The sequence below is a fragment of the Leptidea sinapis genome, chromosome 6, assembly GCF_905404315.1.
Source record: "Leptidea sinapis chromosome 6, ilLepSina1.1, whole genome shotgun sequence".
NCBI classification, from domain to species: domain Eukaryota; kingdom Metazoa; phylum Arthropoda; class Insecta; order Lepidoptera; family Pieridae; genus Leptidea; species Leptidea sinapis.
The window spans coordinates 7,384,118-7,404,941 of NC_066270.1; the positions used below are offsets into that span (position 1 = coordinate 7,384,118).

General features: G+C 36.9%; 1 protein-coding gene across 2 annotated transcripts; it reads right to left on the bottom strand.

Moving 5' to 3' along the window:
* Positions 1-729: 729 nt before the first annotated feature.
* LOC126965058 (cAMP-dependent protein kinase type I regulatory subunit) lies at positions 730-17,388 on the bottom strand. Of its 2 annotated transcripts, none has more exons than XM_050808504.1 (7): positions 17,146-17,388; positions 16,008-16,169; positions 14,128-14,328; positions 13,190-13,409; positions 9,531-9,653; positions 8,452-8,638; positions 730-5,619 (listed from the first exon to the last, which is right to left on the bottom strand). In XM_050808504.1, exons 1-7 carry the CDS (start codon positions 17,317-17,319, stop codon positions 5,535-5,537), a joined length of 1,152 nt encoding a protein of 383 aa, XP_050664461.1. In that variant the 5' UTR covers positions 17,320-17,388; the 3' UTR covers positions 730-5,534. The 2 variants fall into 2 exon arrangements, with proteins under 2 accessions (XP_050664461.1, XP_050664462.1); XM_050808505.1 differs by lacking the exon at positions 17,146-17,388 and adding an exon at positions 16,808-16,971.
* Positions 17,389-20,824: the final 3,436 nt, after the last annotated feature.

Consider the following 20,824-nt stretch of genomic DNA (forward strand, 5'->3'; position numbering starts at 1 on the left):
CATTTAAGGGATCACACACAGGCGCTTTGCTGGTGTTTTAGAAAAGTGGACACTTTTTTTCAAGTAGGTAAGCATGTCGTATCGAACTGGATGTTACCAGAGTTTCGTGCAAGCAAGTTCATTCATTCCATAGTTCGTGGAAGGTAAGATTCCTTGAAACTGTGGAAGAACTAAATAGATTTTGGTAGTAAGGATGGGTTCAAAGATGGAATTCTGCTGTAGAAATCAGGTCAAACAGATCTTAGCAACACTCACTTAGTGCGGCAAAAGACACATTGAAGCGACGTCTCTCCGCAGCGCTATCAGATCGGGTCGTAAATAGTACCTATAGTCCGACAACTACGTGCGCGACCGTCCCACGTGGTGACAGACGGTGGCGGGGTTTTATCACCCCGTACGGCAGTCTCACGCGTTCCCCGCGATGCCACTCTCTACCAGATAACATCTTTAGTACCCCGTCCCCTCCACCTTACGTCTGTCACCCCGTGGGACGGTCGCGCACCAAGTTGTCGGACTATAATTCCACACTTGGTACAGCTCTGAGCCCTGGATCATCTGATGCTAAGTGACCACGACCGCCAATGCCCCTTGCATTGCTAGAGGAATCTCCAGTGATATAGAACATTGAAAGATGGCTCCCAACAATCTAAGTTTTCATTTCTTTACAGAGTGTTAACTGACACTTAAGAACTTATACATAGGTAAACGATAATAAAAGAAATTCGATTGTGATATTTATTGCTGACTTTTCATAAATCTTTTAAAAAGCATGAGGTTGAAACAAAACATGAAGTAAACTCTGAATATATTTGCAAATACAACTGAATAATAATTCGCTTGTTGCCAAAAGACAATACTGTCAATGTGACCCGTTCGGGAATATATTCCAAAGAGTCCTAATCAGTTTACATGCGGTGGTACAAATTTGTAAAATATTTTCTTCGATTTTATTTATAATTTTCCCCACACTTGTTGTTGGGTTTGAACTTAATCTCGTTTTGACCAGACTGTAGATGTTTCACAAAATTAGTCAAACTAGCGGTTTCCCACTATTTTAGCTTTCGGGTTGGACTTAGTATCCCGATTCCCGTAGCACAAATTAGGAGGTAAAAAATGTTGTAGTTGATAGAGCGTTTCATTTACATGATTTACCCGTAATAGGTTCGAATTTTTTTCTTGAAAACTGTTCTTGAAAATCTTTATAATCATGGCCTAAAAAAGCTCTACCAACTACAATATTTTTTACCTCCTAATTTGTGCTACGGCATACTTAGTTTTGACCTAGCTTACTTAACAGATGACAACATTCATCACGTAATTTTTTTTCGAATTATGTACGTTTATTCGCCGGTTTATGAGGTCTGCAACACTTGTGATTTGTCTAGTGTTACAAGAGTATGACCCGCGGTGATCATATACCATCTCTCTCTCTAGTTCGTTCCCTTATGACCGAGGATCGTGGTCATCAACAAGTGGTCTAGACTATGAGTGACCTATTTGTTTCCATCGCGGCCCTGACGACGGAGCTAAACTCGGGGACCTGGATAATTTTATTTGGTCGGTCCATCTGGTAGGAGATCGGCCTCGGGCTCGCTTGCCATTTGTGTTCCCAACTACGATCATCCCCTTCGCATTATGTGGCCAAAATACGAAACAATTCGTTGGTGGCATATCGTGGACAGACGGGTTTTTATCTTGAGGTGTGAGAGGATCGTCACATTTGTTCGCTTGGCCGTCCAAGGTATCCTCAACATACGCCTCCAGCACCACATCTCCAAGGCATCGATCCACTGCCTCTCTCATATACCATCAGTTCACTGGTATTTTCTTATTTCATCTTTATATTTACATTCGATCGTATTATAAAGGCAGTAGTAATAGGTACACGCTGAAACACCTGAAGCGACAAATTACTTGACGCGGGGTAACAACGGCTCACAAAAACGTCGTACTTTCCCCCTTACTTGTCTAAAGATTGGATGGGAACGAGGAGATATATCTACAGTCTAGCAATACAGTTGTAATTTGGGAACAAACTTCTAACAGCTAGCTTTAGATTCCAAATAAGTTAATAATTATGCAACACTCACAATCTACACTCACCAGACTAATAATACAATTACATTATTTTATTTTTAATACAGTCGTTAAAGATGGCGTACCTAATTGTTAAACATGAACTTTCAGAGGCTATAATTATGATGGCGACAAATTCGGTCAAACTTTTACACAGCCTCGCGAAACTCTCTAAGAAAAAAACGAATCACTCGATTGTATCGAAACGTGCAGTGATTGACAGATGACGGCTATAATCTTGTAAGAAACAGAGAACCGAAATCCACTACGTTTTTAGCAACTGTTCGCTTTCAAACTTAACCGGATTATACTTCGTGGCCATATTGTAATTACTATTGTCAAATCGAACTGCACGTTTCATAGTTAATTTCATTTTACTTTGGCAGCCCCGCCTTTTATTCCGTAGTATTTACATTCTCTTTGCTTTTACAGTTAACTTTTAAATTTATAAGTCAATTTAAAAAAAATGTAGCAAGTTCATACAGAGAAAAAAATCGGATAGTTTTTTTACGAGGCAAAATGAATGAGACCGTACGACTTAGCATTAAATTTTCAAAATTAATTTAAATGTTTGTTTATTATATGTAATCAGATAACAATTAAAACTTAATTATTTTCACAGTAACATTTGTCGAAAATAGAATTGGCTGTAATGCGTACGATCCCATCACCTAATTTCGTTATAAAAAAAAGTCCAGTTGTAAAAACGCGCCATTTTCTGAAAGTATATTGAAATAAACATACCTATTTAATTCTTTGATTTATTTTTCGCTATTTCCCACAACTGTTTTGAAAAAAGTTGAGTGATATTCGGGTGTGTAGGTTAATATAGACCAGTGACATTAAAAACCCTCGCCTTCGGCTGGGGCTTGTCAATGAGAGCTCGTTGGTAATAATCTACTTTCCACCCTTGTATCACAATGTACTATTTAATACTTAAATTAACTAAACATTTCATTTAAAATTATTTAACATTCATATTATTATAACATAATATTAATAACAAAGAATCTAACTATAATCATACTGCTAAAATGTGTGGCACATAAAATCATAAATATTTCTATTATGAAAACAGTTTTTATATCTACATTCGACAGCATTTCTGTAGGACTGATATGAGTGAGCGAGCGCGCAATATCGACAATACTGCTCTATCATATTAAGACTTCACGTGCCAAAAAGTTTAGCGATACGTTTATTACTACTAATAAAGAAAAAATAACTCAATAAAATATAACTGTTAATTGTATGCATAAGCTCATATATAACAGAAATGATTTAATCGCAAAAGCTTGAAAATACACATTCTAATCAAAACGTTAGGTAGGAAGTGGAGTATCCAAAAGGAGTCAAGTGGATAAATAAATCTCTCTTCTATATTATTATGTAACCTAATAAATAAAGCCTACTGTGGCACTCGTGGGTAGTTTAAAAAATGTTTAGGGAAGCACTCATACATCCGCATCGTTGATGAGGAACATTCAATTAAATTATTAAAACTTTCGTGAGACATTATTTACTTATTTACTAATACGGCTTTACTCACGTTTTATCGGTGTGGGTACCGACTAGTTTCGGACCATTCGGTGGTCCTTCATCAGGGTGAGTGTAGTGTGTTCGCGATAACGTCTCGTCTCATACTGCGGACTTGTGCTCGTAGAGCGCGGCTGGACATTGAAGGGGCGCAGGTGGTGATGACGAGCACGGTATCACTGACAGTGTATCACTATTGGTGTCCACGGGTGCACTGTACTCACAATGTCCACTACGTGATTATTGGCACTATGGGTCTTAGTGCGAGATGCGTTTTGTAACACTGGTATCCATGTAGGTGGCTAAGCCCAACCCTTGTCTCTATTAAAATTAGGTCGACGTTCGATTTCTATGGCTTCCAGCAGCTTGCGAGACACAAAGTTTTTATCGCGAGCCAATAATTTCACTCTATCGAACCTAATATAATGTGACGTGTCGGAGTTTAGGGCATGCTCTGCCCTTCATATCATGCAGACCCCTGGTGTCTACGAAATTCTATGCGAGCACATTTGCAATGTACGAAAATTAGACAGCAACACCTCGCAGTGGCAGTAAGAGACGGGAAGTTGTCGCGAACCCACTACACTCACCCTGATGTAGGACTACGGAATAGTCCGAAACTGTAAGTACCAGCTCCGACAAAACGTGAGTAGCGTGATAATAAGGAACATTCAATTAAATATTTGACATGATAATAATTTTCATACACAATGGAATGGTTCAAAATGCGTGCAATCATTAACTCTCTGAACTGCCAAAATATATTATATAGAAATAATTCGTTTCTCCGTTTATATAACTTATTGATAAAATGTTGTATAAGTCCTAATGTTATTTAAGTACATGAATGTTCCCCTATTCTCTCCGCCACAATGTTTGACCGGACATTATTTACTCACACAAATAATTTTAGTATAATACAAGCTGATACCAGCGACTTCGTCCGCGTAGATAAAGGGTTTTTAAAAATAATAAGCAAGTTTGGAATTGAAGATTTACGATAAGATATGAATCCCATGTCCTATTCCAGTTCCGGTTCCCGTTTTCACTCCCGTTCCCAACATATAATATGAATCTTATTTCGAGGAAGATTGCTATGGCAAACTAAACCTACTATTGGTATAGTTATATCTCATCGACGTGAATTTCAGTTTTCCACAAGCCGCGCGGGAATCATGGATTTTTTCAGGTATAAAATGTCCTTTCCCAATCTCCAGTCTATCGCTGCACCAAATAATGATATTTGGTTAAAATCGGTTCAGTAGCTCCGGTGTAAATGCGTAACAAACAACTTACATTCACACTTATAATATTAGTAGTTATTTATTAAACAGCAAAAATAAAATGTCTCGCGGCTTCGAGGCCGCATCGATCATAAATTTTATTTTCCAATTTCATTTGTGTAGTTTGAAAATTATAAAAACAAACTAGCCGTTCCCGCCCGCTTCGTTGGGCAAATTTTAAAATCAAATAAATTAAATTTTATTCATCTTATTACAAATACAATAAAACAGAAATTTTTTGAATTTTCTAGAACGTTTTAGCAGCAATGTCATCAATTGTACACATTTTGGAACTTTCTAGATCATTCCAGAAAGTCTTAGAACTTTCTAGATCATTCCCGAGATTTTCAGAAGTTCACATTAGTTAGAGAAGGACAGATTTATATAATTTCACATTTTTGCCACCCACAACCACCCACTTCCACCCATCCCGACCAAACTCCCTTATTAGACACACCAGGGGACCGAGGGATATTTGCCATACCAACGGGAATTTGATCGAAGTTGCGGATGATAGAGAAAGCCGTGGACATACGTACGAACATTGGCATTTTATATAATAAATATATTGTAAATCTTGTTGAGTCAAACATTTGCTGAAGGAAGACCTTGCTTACTGGATCGTAGTACAACATGTCACTACACAGAAAGTGAGACAAAACTATTATATTGAGCTATATTACGTTTAAGTATATCGGCGCATAATCCTAGCACACGTTCGAATCTGAAAAAAAAAACAATAATGTTTATTTATTAAAAAAAAAGTGATTAATTATGTACATTCGTAAGAAGGATTACTTCATTCGCTGAGCTAAACAAAAATTACTCAGATGCCGTCTGGTGGGCACGACAGCAGCGCCTGCGTGTAGCTGTATATGTAATAATAATAATAAAATGTACAAGCGATATTGTGGTTCGGTTTGGAGGAAGCCAGTAAAATTATTGGTCTATCTAGTGAGACTGAACATCTTGAAACCACAAAAAAATTTGCATGTCTGTCATGACGAAACATGTGCGTGCTCTTAAATTTGTAACCACTTTACTTGTGAATGTTTCTGGCAAACAAAGAACTTTAACTTTGACGTATAACTTTTCCATGTTTTCTCTATACTGTAATCCTTGTAGGACTAGAAATGTAAGGACTCTCTTTGTACCAACTTCTCGATTGTGGACATCATATAATGCACCTGTTAAAAGATTATCTTGTTCATATAATGACTTAACAAATATCAATAACTGTATAGATATTTTATCTAATAGTCTTTGTAGTTTTCGACGCCTAGTTTTAGACAATCTGCGCCCGTTAGAGACTTAGCTTATCTTTACGTGCTTCATATTTATTTTTTTTTGAAATTTGTATTAGTTTTGCCTTATTGTATGTTATACTTATACTGCCTTATTCATAATAAAACGCTTTTCGAAGGTATAAAGCTATATTAGTTAAAACGTGTTTTAAGCCTATCGAACGATCGATAACATTCCTTATGCATATTCGTTATATAATGTAACATAACTTATGCGTCTCTATAGTACGCAATGTTGCCATTTCGCACAAAAAAACAAGATTTAAACTAATTTAATGAGAAACTTTCAATGGAAACAGACAACTTTTCAATGTCAATGGTTTGTCAGTTGTCAAAAGTCGATGTCAAAATAAGTTTTGAAGTCTGTCGGTAGTCAATCTATGACGGATATCCAACAACTTTGAGCGGGAAGCTATTTATCACATTATTTAACGTCAAATACGAGACAGCTGATCGATGTCGGCCATGTTATTTTGCGTTTGAGAGCTTAAAATAGGTTTACAGAAGGATCCTAGCTACTATAAGTCACGTCAGCTTTATCGAAGAGATAATGAGCGTTTTAGCTCTAATATACGATTATGAATACCATTTGTTAACAAGCGTATATTAGCGACGTTTTAAATCTCCGTTAAGTAATTATGAATAAGACAGATAATATTTAGGATATAATTTTAGTTTGTGTGTTTTAAATTTATGTATATGTTTTTTTATTAGTTAACAAGCTTACATGTATTTCCAAGCCCAAGTCGTGATAGGAACATAAAAATATTTATTGTATTGTATAATTCTACATTTATTAAAGTTAAATAACACGCCATCAGTTTCCGTTTAATTGACGAATATGTTAATCATGGTTTACTTAGGGGATGTTCCGATATGCACTGCGAGCACTGCACAGTGCTATCACTGTAGAAAAATTCGTTCCGTTATGGACTGCCAGTATACTGCCGCGGTACCTAATATGACGTCATAAATCGCCGCCATATTCTACTATGAGCACTGGCGTTTTCGACGTAAGGTACTCGCAGTACTTTGATCACGTGATCAGTCAAAACCACTCGAGTGCCTAACGTTTTATAAACAATACCATTTGACAATACTCCAACAACAGTTTTTTTAATGAACTAGAAAACTTTAATACACTCATTTGATGCTGCGTCAAAAAATGCGGCTGACAGTATACGGGATTGCGTTCCGTTTTAAATAGTAACCAGTATAACTGGCTATAAAGGAACGGCTTCACAGTATACTAAATTGACGTCACACTGTACAGTGTGACGCAGTGCATATTGGAACATACCCTTAAACTAGCGTTATTTTGTAATTATTAATACATGTATGTTGTATGGGAACCAATAAAATAAATAACTTTTATCTTCACCCATGCTTTAAATCTTCTATTAAAGATTCTAAAACAGTTAGCTTATTGCTAACATTAAAACACCCAATGTCCTAATAACCATTACATCATCCAAACGAGTGTTGTAATGAAATTCAGTACAACATTACATCATCCGTTTTCATAATAATACTCGTTTGCATGATATCATGGTTATAAGAACTCGCTTTTTTAATGTTAGCAGTAAGCTAACTGCTTCAGAATCTTTTATAGAGGATTCATATTACGATTGTAGATAAAGTCTTGCATGCATATTGCATGATAATTAGGTATTAAAACACTCATGTGATACTATTGTTACATGTTAGAGTTCGAAGGATTTGGAGAGAAAGACCTGCTGACTCTTTTGAAGACTTTATTCATTAGCACTAGGTCCAACACAAAGCACTAGGTCCAAACACTAAGCACTAACGATGTCCTAGGTCGTAGCCAAGTCGTAGGTTTCACTGGTATCACTCTTGATCACTAGTTTTCACTTCGTAGTCGCCTCGAAGGTAGCTCAAACTGAACTGAACTGGCTTGCGCCCCTACGGCTTTTTAGCTACGCTGAGCGCGAATGTGATCGACCGCCTTCAATGATTCTAGAAAGTTCGTGCGTGTACCCGGTTTCAAGATTATACTTCTATATAGTTCCACAGTCGTTCCTTCAACGCCATCTAGTATTGAGTAGGTGGTTTCATGTTGTCTTTGATCTTTGAGTGGATCTTTTACTGGTTAACGTTAGATAGCGCTAGTTACTTATCACACTCTGCTTCGCCTCGTGTGATAAACCCACATTCGTGTTTTAATACCCCATATTACACAACATTTGCATAAATAACTATTAAAATATAATGAAATGCTGTGGTCGTACCTCGCGCGGTCCAGTTTGACGCACTTGAGCGGGCCTGCAGCTCGCACTGTGGCTGCCCGAGGTCGGTCCAAGAGGAGGGCTATCTCACCGAAGTAGTCGGAGGGGCCGAGTCGCCCCACTTCCACCGCCTCACCCCCACTCGACCCCGCCCCCGGGCCCGCGCGCTGTTGCAGCACTACCGCTGTACCTAACACATAACGTGGCCATATTTACTTGTGTCTTTAATACAGGCTCTTCTCCACGGGATGCCGGCTAGATTATGGGTACCACAACGGCGCCTATTTCTGCCGTGAAGCTGTAAAGTGTTAAGGCAGTTAGAAGGGCGCCGTAGCTAGTGAAATTACTGGGCAAATGACACTTAACATCTTATCTCTCAAGGTGATGAGCGCAATTGTAGTGCCGCTCTGAATTTTTAAGTTTAATCTGTAGGTCTGGGTAGGGCTTATCAATTACCATTAGCTGAATGTCCTGCTCGTCTTGTCCCTATTTTCATAAAATATTAAAATAAAAATTGGCATACAATCAAAAGATTGCTCGTCAACGTCAGTCACCAACAATACAATTCAAATACAGTATGTATTACCTACAGATTATTTACACAAAAGTTTAAATATATTATAATAATAATGCAATCCAGTAAAAAAATACAAGGCTGAACCATAAAATACCTGTATAGCCGAGTGGTTAGCGATCCTACCTACTAAGCTAGAGGTCCCGGGTTCGAATCCCGGTAGGTGCAAGCATTTATATAATGAATATGGATGTTTAAATGTATTTATGTATGTTTAAGTAAGTATATTGTATTAAATATATCATTGTCTTGTAACCCATAACACTGGCTATATGTATATGCTTAACTTGGGGCAAGATAATTTGTGTAAAAAGTGTGTCAATATTATTATTATAAAATCCATTAAAAAAACAACTATAATATTATATACAACTATTCAATTCCACACTGTAATAAGCCTTCGGCATAAGTCTGCGTTTAAAATGGCTGCCTACAGGACAGGCTATGCCTAGTGCAGGGACCAAATAGTATATTAAGTGTCTGTATATAATAAATAAATGGTATTAACCTTCAACAATTATATAGAAGTCGTTCCCGGGTTCGCCCTGCCTCACGATGATCTCACCGTCATTGAACGACGCCGGCTCGAGAGCATCCGCCACTGTCAAACGCTCCCATTTCTCCAGGCTTTCTGAAATATAATATACTAGCTGACCCGACAGACGTTGTTCTGTAGATAATAAAAAAAAGAACTGTTTTATAGGAATTTGCCAATAATATTTTCAAACATCAAGAATGCTCCCTGTTGTTAACTATAATGAAATTGTTTCACAGCAGCACTGTCAAACCGTGCGTCACTAAATTCTCTCATAGAAAATATGTCAATACAAAATAAAATTGGAAATAAAAATAATTATGGGTCCCAAATCGAAATAAAAAGTATCCTATCTCTCAAGTTGGACCAAACTGCACTCCATGAAGTAATCCCCATTAAAATCCGTTCATTAGTTTAGGAGTCCATCGCGGACAAATAACGTGTCACGTAATTTATATACATATATTAAGATAAGATATAATATTCAATTTTAACTCTTAAATATGCTCCTATTTTTATATCCCCTGTCAGCACTAACTATCTTCAAAATTCAGCAATAAATTTAACAACCAGTTAACCAGTAACAACCTTTAATAACCAGTGGGAGGTTCCTTTGCACAGGATGCCGGCTAGATTATGTGTTAGCATTACTGTGTTTCGGTCTGAAGGGCGCCGTAGCTAGTGAAATTACTGGGCAAATGAGACCTAACATCTTATGTCTCAAAATGACTAGCGCACTTGTAGTGCCGCTCAGAATTTTTGGGGTTTTTCAAGAATCCTGAGCGGCACTGCATTCTAATGGGTAGGACGTATCCATTACCATCACCTGTACGTCCTGCTCGTCTCGTCCCTTATTTTCATAAAAAAAAAACAAAGTATCAAAATAATTCGATCTTGACTTATTCTGTAGCAGCTCTGATTACATTAAGCGTCAGTTAGGAAATCAGTTCTTTGGTCAATTTGGTGGTCGAGCTAATAATATGTACTTAGATAAGTAATTGATCCGTGTACATAACTCTCACATTGTTCCCGTGAGAATCTATAAATGGCTTTCTGTTACTTTATCGGGTATCTTTTGTAAAGTGTTCAGCTGTAGATTCTCCAATAATAAAAATAAATAAATATTATAACTACTAGGTGGGGGACAAACAGGCAAGACCACGTGATGGGTAGTGACAGGGGTGGGACAGACGCCTTAAAGTGACGTTTTCAGAAGACTGTAGTGCCATCTGTTAGATGGCCCGAAAATGAAAGCTTTGTCAGCTACACTCGCTTTGAAGCCTTTCAACTTTTCTTTAATTGTGTCACTGCCCACTGGTCATAAAATGGTGGCTACTTCTAGAGTTAGCGCATGAATGTAGCTCTCGTGTTCCATTTTGCATATTTACACTACTAAATCTATCCTTTATGTTCTATGTTGTGGCAAAATTAAATAACTAACTCTACGCGCAATTTCAATATGGTAAAAAATTGCAATATCTATATTAAAAAGTTTAGTTATTTATTTTATTGCGTCACAACATTAAAAATGAATTTTATAATTTCGAGTTTATAAATAGATATTTTCGGGGCCAATCTCCAGATGGCGCTAGTTTTCAAATAGACAGCTCATAATGCGTAGAGAGGGCTCTCTTTTCCCTATATATTATTATACTCTTTGGGTAGTGATGAGGCAACCGCAAAACCAGGGGTCAAGAAATGCGTTGCTGGCCTTAAAGGTGGGAGTATGCTTTAAGCTTGTCGGTTCCTGAGTCGTATCGGTTCGGGAAAAGCTCAGCCGGTAATCGAATCCATAAAGTGGCTGTGCGAATCAAGAAACTTCGCGCATTTTTTTGTTTTGGTTTAAGACATATTTTATTGTTCATAAAGGAATTTCCACTTAAGGCGACATTAAATTCCAGCGACCTTGAGCGATTTGAGTTCACGGCTTCCGGCCGCCATCTATGTAACAAAGCCAATATTTTCAACATTCTTGGGTGAAAAACAGTTTATATGCTTACATTCCTCGTTATTCATTACTAATCTGAATAAGTATACCTACACAAAAAAGTACAAGCTATAAGAATAACTTTTCTGAGAGTTGTACTAAAAAAATGCGTCATGCCATGCCAAAAAACTTGTTTAACTGCAAGGAAAAGTGGTAGTTCAAAAAGGCTCTGGAGTGTTAACTATAACCAACAGCAAGCATAAGCAACCTACAAATAAGACTTAAGGATATGTGTAACAGGATTAAGTAGTGTACATAGCTTGATTGCATCTTAGAGCGTACAGTAAATATAATGTAATCTAAACAGGTTAAGTAGGTAAGTATAGCTTATATACATTTCTAATTTCTAAAACAAATATTTTATAAAAATTATAATACTAGTGGGTAGTTTTAAAACACCATCGCATCAAAATCATACCGACCCGGGCCGGTCGACGTCAACAGTCGACGCGAGCCACGGTTGAGCCACTACTCGCTACTCAGTAACTCACAACTCATTACACAAGATAGATTCATCGATACCGAGTTACTAAATGTGACTACAGAACATTTTGACGTAAGTAATGTCCGGTGGTGTAATTCGGCTGCTGGTATCAAATTAAATTTAAACATCGTAATTTTGATACTTACCTAAATCTAATTCACATGATAAGTAAGGTTTTATACTCAAGATATATATAAGGTAATCATTTTGTAGCTTCAAAATCTATCTACATGTATGTATAAAACGGTTTCAAATTTTTTAACAATATCTGTTAAACTGTCTGACAAACGAGCGTACGGGTCACCTGGTGTTAAGTGATCACCGCCGCCTACATTCTCTTGCAACACCAGAGGAATCAAAGGAGCGTTGCCGGCCTTTGAGGAAGGTGTACGCGCTTTTTTTGAAGGTACCCATGTCGTATCGTCCCGGAAACACCGCACAAGGAAGCTCATTCCACAGCTTTTTAGTACGTGGAAGAAAGCTCCTTGAAAAGCGCACTGTGGAGGACCGCCATACATCCAGATGGTGGGGATGATATCCTAACTTGTGGCGTGTCATGCGAAGGTGGAATTCGGCGGCAGGAATCAGGTTAAAGGTTATTTGAAGATTAATGTCTGTACTTAGAAATAGCACCTTAATTAAGGACAAGCTGGTCCCGTCCAGTATTTCAATAATGAAGGTCAGAATGTAAGCGTAGATAAATATGCTTAGCGATACCCACTAGTTGAGGTATAGCATCGCCTATAAAAGCGAACATGAACACCAATGATTACGGATTACCATGGAATGATTGTTTTTCCTTCCATAGCTTACTTTCGGATATATATATTATAGCGTTTATGTGGACTCAACCTTAAATTCGTACCGAACTACCCTGGGAACTCAGAATAAAATTGACTCTTCGTCCTTTTCTGTACACCTGACAACATGTAGTATTTTTTTATTTTTAAGTGAGGCAAGAAAATCACTGAATATACTCCGAGGGTTCAGTCCTAAATTGGATTTTATAAGCTGTGTGCTAAATGATAAATACCTTTATATTATATATATCTCGAAGATACGGTGAAACATATTTTATAAAGTAGTTCTATGTTATCGATAATATTGAGGATTTTGGATAAAAATAAAAGGTGTGTATTTAAGGGTTTCATCTTAACTTACCAAGAATAGATACTCTGGACAAAAACTCATCATACATTCGCCGTTTCCGTATCGTGGAGCCCATGAGAATTCGCCGGTAAGAATCGCGGTCAAGGCCCCACAGCTTGAGCGGAGTTCGCGCCCGAACCGTGGCTGCTCGGGGTGTTCCATAAATCAACGCCAGTTCACCGAAACTGCCGCCCTCGCCGATCGTTGTCACAACTTCCCCGTTCACTAAAACCTACGGAATTTCAATAAGATGCAACCAACCGTTGTCTATTAGCTTAAGGCCCTTCCCACATTACGATACATGTGACGAATATCGCCCGCGTATCGCGTCTCCAAATCTCGGCAAAATGGCGGCCGGAACAACAGATTTTGATTAATCAAAAAAAAAAACGTAAAATAACCATGTATATAAATAAAAAACAAATTGCCTTTATATATAAGAAGAGATTATTATGTACTGCAAGTCCTTCTTCGTCAGTGAAGACTGGAGACATTCGACATAAATAAATACATACACGCGGTGTGTTTGCAAAGGCAAATGATTAAATTTCCTTTGATTTTCGTAATACGCTCACCTCGTACAATGTTCGAGTATTCTATTGACATGCGACAGTAGCATCGTCTTTTGCGAGTATCGTAATGTATTTACTAAAGTCTTTAGGTGCATCAATGATCTGTATAGGTTTGTAATTTGTACCACATGGGTCCTAATAAGCAATATATAGCCAGTCGTGGCCATAACAGACATATACAGATATTTATTTCACATTACACAAACATAAAAATTTATCACATCAAAAAAACAAATAAATTATACACTAAAGCATCACTAAACTAAAGGGGATTTTAAAATTATTTGAATTTACAATACAAAAAACGGATAAACTTTATTTAATATGGTATATAGTTTAATAGCGAAGAGAGGAATTTTATGGTTAAAACCTCATTACCTCAACTTCTCCTGAGTCTATGATATAAAAGTTGTCGCCTTCGTCACCCTGCTGAATCACCTTCTCTCCAACTAGGCACTGCACTGGGAACATGGCATCAAACATATCCGCCCTCTCTGATTCATCCAAGTGTGTAAACAATACATTTGATGCAATTGCCCTTGATAATGCACCCATAGTTTTGTAGTCCTTTGGCACAACCTAGAAATTTATTTCAGTTTAATTTTATAAACCTAACTCTATATATCATGAGCTGCGATGGACAGATTGAAAAAAATATGGAAGAACAGAAACATTACAAAAGCCACGAAAATCCGGCTCGTCCACACTTGTTTTTCCCATTTTTTTGTATGCTGCAGAGACGTGGACGTTGCGACAAGCCGAGAAAAAGAAAACTAATGCTCTGGAGATGTGGTGCTGGAGGAGAATGCTAGGAGTTTCATGGATCGAGTTTCGCACCAACGTCTACATTCTCCAAGAACTTGGCATAAAACAACGCCTTTCGGTGTTAATACAGAGTCGCATTCTTAAGTTCTTCGGACACGGGTCCCGGCACGAGGCTGAATGCATTGAGCGCCTTGTCGTTCAGGGCAAAGTGGAGGGTACCAGAGGGCGGGGACGGTCACCCATGCGTTGGACCTACCAAATTAAGTCCGCTGTGGGCGGTCCATTGAATGAGTGCACAAGACTGTCGGCTAGCAGGGAAAAGTGGCGAAGTCTCGTGGGGCGCATCACATCTGCCCCAAAAGATTCCACTTCGTGATGACCACGACCACTCTGTCAAGAGTGTTACGACGAAGAAGAAACTCTATAGAGAACGAAGCATAAATAGGTCCTATGTAATCCAGTGACCATACTTACTCCTTATTCTGTGTGAGTACATATTATTAAAGTGATAAGTTAATTATACCACTTCCAATTTTTACATCATCTAAGTAAAGTTGAATCATTAAATTCTATGATTGCTTTCAATTCTGTTTGGCCTGGTTGTCTAAAGCACCACAGATAAAGTTTGCTTTATGAATATGTAAAGCATAATATATGTAATTTTGTTTCTTTTCTTTTGGTTATTATACAATGTTATATACCAGTGGGAGGCTCCTTTGCACAGGAAGCCGGCTAGATTATGGTTACCACAATGGTACCTATTTCTGCAGTGATGCAGTAATGTGTAAACATTACTGTGTTTCGGTCTTAAGGGCACCGTAGCTAGTGAAATTAGTGGGCAAATGGGACTTAACATCTTATGTCTCAAGGTGATGAGCACAATTGTAGTGCCGCTCAGAATGTTTGGGTTTTTCAAGAATCCTGAAAGGCACTGCAGTGTAATGGGTAGGGCGTATCAATTACCATCAGCTGAACGTCCTGCTCATCTCGTCTCTTATTGTCATAAACAATTCATAAAAAAAACATATTTTTAATAATATGTTATTTTTTGAAAAGATGTTACACTTGCATTGTTCGTTGTTGCTTTCAGAAGATATTTGTTATTAATAGTGATGTGCTCATTAATATAAATACACTTAGAATCGCCTGCAAACCCTATACTTGCTATGTTTAAACTGTTTTGACGGCAGGTGGCTGCGATAATTTGTGTAATATTATCTACCTTTTACACTGAGAACTGAATATAGCTTTTATATCTTGTGAGATTGCAAGTAATTTGATTCACTTTTTATTGAAAATATTAGAGGAGAAGATGTTGACTCACCAAACTCTGGCACAAGACTCTTGTTTAAAGACAAATATTGGTGGAATTAACTCTAAAAAAACATTTGGATGAATATGGATTTCCGCAAAGTAACGCCTATTCCAGTAAAAGGTACAGAAAATTTTATGCAGTATGTTTTCTTACTATTACAGCCCAGATAAAACTTTACCTTTTTAACATAACTAGTTGCATCTTCTTCTGTAACTGGCTCAGCACTTATTCCTCCACGTCTACGTGGCAACTGCCCTCCTAGAACTGGAAGTGGAGACAATTCTCCATCAGCTTCACCTTCTGAAGTGGCAGCAGCTGCAGCAGCAGCTTTTACTTGTTCCTGTATTCATAAGTATTATTGATATGGAAAACTCATTAAATGTGTATATTGTCATATTACAGATATATCTTAATATTAAAAGTAGTTGTAGAAGTCAAATTATTATCCTCTTATCATCATCATCACAGCCAGAACATGTCCACTGCTGGACCAAGACCTCCCCCAAAATATCATGATAATCGGTCCTGCACTGCCCTCATAAAAATCCCTACAAACACCCCATCTTCTGGTATTTGCTTGCCATTCAAGGACTTTTCTGTACCCTGCCTATTGCCACTTCAGTTATGCAAACAGTTTGGCTATGTTGTTTACTACGGTTTGCCTTAGAGATCTCCACTTTTTGATTTTATCTTGCAGGAAAGCTCAGAGCATAGCAATTTGCATTGCCCTCTGAGGGACTATGAGCTTTCTCATCGGGGCTGTAGGTCAATTATTATCTTAAAAGTTATAAATTAAATTAATTTGTTAACATATTTCATGAATATAAGTTTGATGTTAAACCTTTCAAATGCTGGAATAAGCAAATGTGAAACTCTAGAAACAAATATTATAGAGAAGTTATTATATATATCTCAGCATGGAAACACATTTTTATGTGATATGTTAATGCATTGATTGTAAGAAATATGTAGTCTTACCATAGCTAAATATTAATATTTAAAAGACTTATGATGCAATTATATTTGACATGTACTTCACAGAAAGTCGCGCGGCACTTATACATAAAACTGAATCGCCTCCTCCGCATATGTGACACACTACGTAGTTATTAAAATTAGTTTTAACGAAATACATAAACTGATGATCTAAATAAAGCGAAAGGAATCTTACATATCTATTTATAAATACGTAGCTGTCAACTGAAGGATCGATTGTAGACAAACATTTATTAACCTAATTTATGATATTATATTATAAAACATATTTAATGGAGGTTTTCTGTCTTAAATATTGAGAGGCTTGTGATATAACTTACTCTTTCGAGTTTTTGAAAATACTGACGGAGAAAAGTCACAGGGTTCTCAGGCTTATTTAAACAAAGTTGTACAATACAGTCTTTTAATATTAACTGAACATTATGACTTTGAATATAATTTTCACACTGTTGTAAACATTGTTCTTCTTCCAATAATTCCATATTTTCTTTCATAATTACCGAAACATCATATAGAAAGTTTATAGTAGTATTATCAATAAACACAAGACAATAATTATTATGTGAAGATATTTTTTTATGAATTATGGCTCGGTTACTGAATATGATTGTGAGCGCCGCGGCGAGCGCGTAACTTCCCTCTGACGAGTGACGACTGCAGTTTGAGATAATACTATTTGTTCCCTTTAGTTTACTTCAAGTTTAGTCAATTGCATAGAATAATAACGCTACATCATTCTAAGAGTCCTGGTCAAGATCGCCGGAAGAGGCTGGATGAGGGCAGAGCAGGACCGATTGTCGTGAAGATCTTTCGTGGAGGCCTTTGTCCAGCAGTGGACGTCTTCCGGTTGAAATAATGATGACGATTCTGGTAGTTTTCCAATTACAGAGCATAATGCGACACAATGCCGGACTGTGCTGATCCTTAATTGGAACATGAATTAGTTTTAAAATGCACCAGCAGAGTGCGTGTGTACTAAGTTCAGTTCTAATAAGAAAATAAGATGTTGTCTTCTTCATTTTGATAAATATGTTCAGTTCCTAAAATTGCTTAAATAATACATTAACGACTCAAATAAGATGGTGTGACTTATCATCGGTAAGGTTATTTTATTTATATAAGATTGATATGCAAAAAGCATAAGTAATTATTGTATAAAAACGAATATTTTTTTATTTAAATATGGTACAATTATTGACAAGTCCCCAGACAAGACCCGCTTGTCAGAATGGGACAGATAAAAGGACACAGTCAGAAATATAAGCAATAGAGTCGCTCTTTTTAACCGACTTCAAAAAAGGAAGTTTCTAAATTCGTCGGTATGTTTTTTTATGTTTGCTATCTCAGAACTTTCGACTGGGTGAACCGATTTTGGTAATTTTGATAATATAATATACTCGTTCCTAGAATTAAATTGATTTATTGGATTACATAAAAATACGCAATGATTTTTTTACTTTTTAGTATATAGCATATTATATCTATTGTTTTGGAATAGTGTTTTTGAAGTCCATTGTTTTTTTGTAAGAAAATTTTTAAAGGCCTTGTGAACAATGATTAGCAATATTGTATTTTATGTAATGTGAACGGCTTACAAGAACGTGAACAATTACATACTAGTGCTATTTACACGTTATCAGAGAAGTATCATTAACTAGTGATAATCGATACTTTACATCGCAAATATGTAAAAGCTAATATTTTTCAGCTTTCCCGTACCCGAGATAATGAAAGAAAATTGGTGCCAGTTGGTAGCAAGAGAGATAAGTGAAGAAATTTACAAAACAAATACACATAATTATATTTCACCACTAAAGTATTTACGTTTTTTTAAAAATGTAAAAAACCTCCGACTGAACAGATCTTGATCGGAAAATAGGGACAGACTGACGAACGTAAAACTTATAGCAACCCTCGTTTTCGTCTGGGCTTAATAAAAAACCTAACTGCTACTCCACTGATGTCACTGTCCAAATCGGATTCTAAATTTAAAATACGCAGCTGAAACTGAAATAGTGTTTACATTGCTGACTATTGACCACTAATATTTTAAACAACTGGAGTAAATGCACAAATGTATAGACATAGCAGTCGAAGGTTATTATGGTGTACTTTGTGGGATGTGCCATATTTCGGCTTTGATTTTGTATGAGGTGTCTATATGTATAGAACGTCATTGCCGATAGTAAATATTTCTTAAAATTATTATTATTATATTATTTTTTAAAGTAAAAATTTGGATCAATGCCAACTTATAGAAAAAACACACGTTAAATTTTTGCCACTGAGTTGGTATCTTTTCTACTCATCACGCAAAAGCACTAAGCAGTACTTTTGAGATTGCTCGATTGTGCGAAGCGTTGCTGTAGTTGGAACACTCAACGTTGACCATGCCGCATAATGTGCTCTAGTGCTGTAAATCTGTAATTGGAAAACAGTCTCTAAAGCCCCATCCACACGCTTGACAAACAATGGCAAACAGCCAACAGCAAACAGCAAACACGGACGTGTGGGTGGGTGTGGGACGTGTGATGGGTGTTTGTCGTTGTTTACCTGCTTGTGTTTGTGATGGGCAGTGTTCGGCATCGGTGTCGGTTTTTCTTGCCAGATCAAAGGATGTTTGGCAAACAGTTTGCGACGTATCCACACGTTTGGCAGCGTTCAGTAATGCGCGCGAGCTTGCGGACGTATTTTCTTGCTACACTTTTTCGTTGGCGCGCAAAGCGTAAAAAATGTCTGATTGATTAGCAACTACGATTCTGACATTTTTGGAGGCTTATCAAAATGAGCCATGTCTCTGGAATCCCAAAGATGCCGATCACAAAGATCGGCAAAAGGTTAATGATGCATGGACTCGCCTCAGCATTATAATGAATAAAAGTGTCAAGGAATTGAAGACCAAAAAAGAAATACTGATGGCTACGTTCCGCAGACATTTGAAGCAAAAAAAAGATTCTATTCGGTCCGGTGCAGGTAAGTTTAAATAATCAATAAATATTTGTCTAAACACCCTTGCTATATTCCTTGCGAATAAATTTTATTTTAATTTTATTTTTTCAGGATCCGATGATGTTTATACACCGGTCTGGTTTGCTTATGACCTGATGGAGTCATTTTTAGGACCGGTATATACTTGCTCAAATAACGTAAATTCAGAGGAAGTAAGTAAAACGACTATTTTTCACTATGGTTTATTCATTCTTAATTAAATTTAAACTATCATTTATATAAAGATTTAATCAGATAAGGTTTTGATTATCTATTTGCAAGAATGGTAGCACTCTAGAAGACGTGACGTCGATTTAGAAGCTGATATTTTTTTCTGTATAGAGCTCGACATGTAGAACGATGTACTAAAATATTACATTGCGAAGCCTCATAATTTTCGAGAAAAAAAAATCCTAAAGTTACGAAAAAAAATACGATTGGCTTAAGTGTCGTTTGACAGGCGGAAGGGGCTATAAGTGGTTAAATCTGGTAGAGGGTGGGGCCCCGATTATAATGTTACCACTCTTATTACAAGGTAATGGATATTTTATCAGAAATTTCCAAAAAATGTTTCTAACTTCAAATCAGATAAAAAGCGTAATAAGTCTTCTGTATGAGCCGCAAGAATATAGCTATACAGTCTGTATCAAAAAGGTGCAGTAAAACTTAAAAAGGTTAATTTAATATTTGAATGACCTTTTGGCACCTTTTTGTTACATCCTGTGACCTTACTTATCATTTTTATATTACTTACTACTTACTTAATGCTACTACTACTTACTTATCCTACTACTTACTAATTACCTATCCTTTCTATGTTGAGGGATAATTTTTAAATAATGTAGAATGCTAAGTAAATCTATTACAAAAATATAACGTAAATTCTTCCCTTATCTGTTTGGCATGCATAGGTGACCTGCGGGGTACATTTGGCATGTTCTGAATTGCATTATATTCCTCTTCGTATTTTCGCCAAGATCCACGTGTTATTATTTCACCATTTCTGTCAAT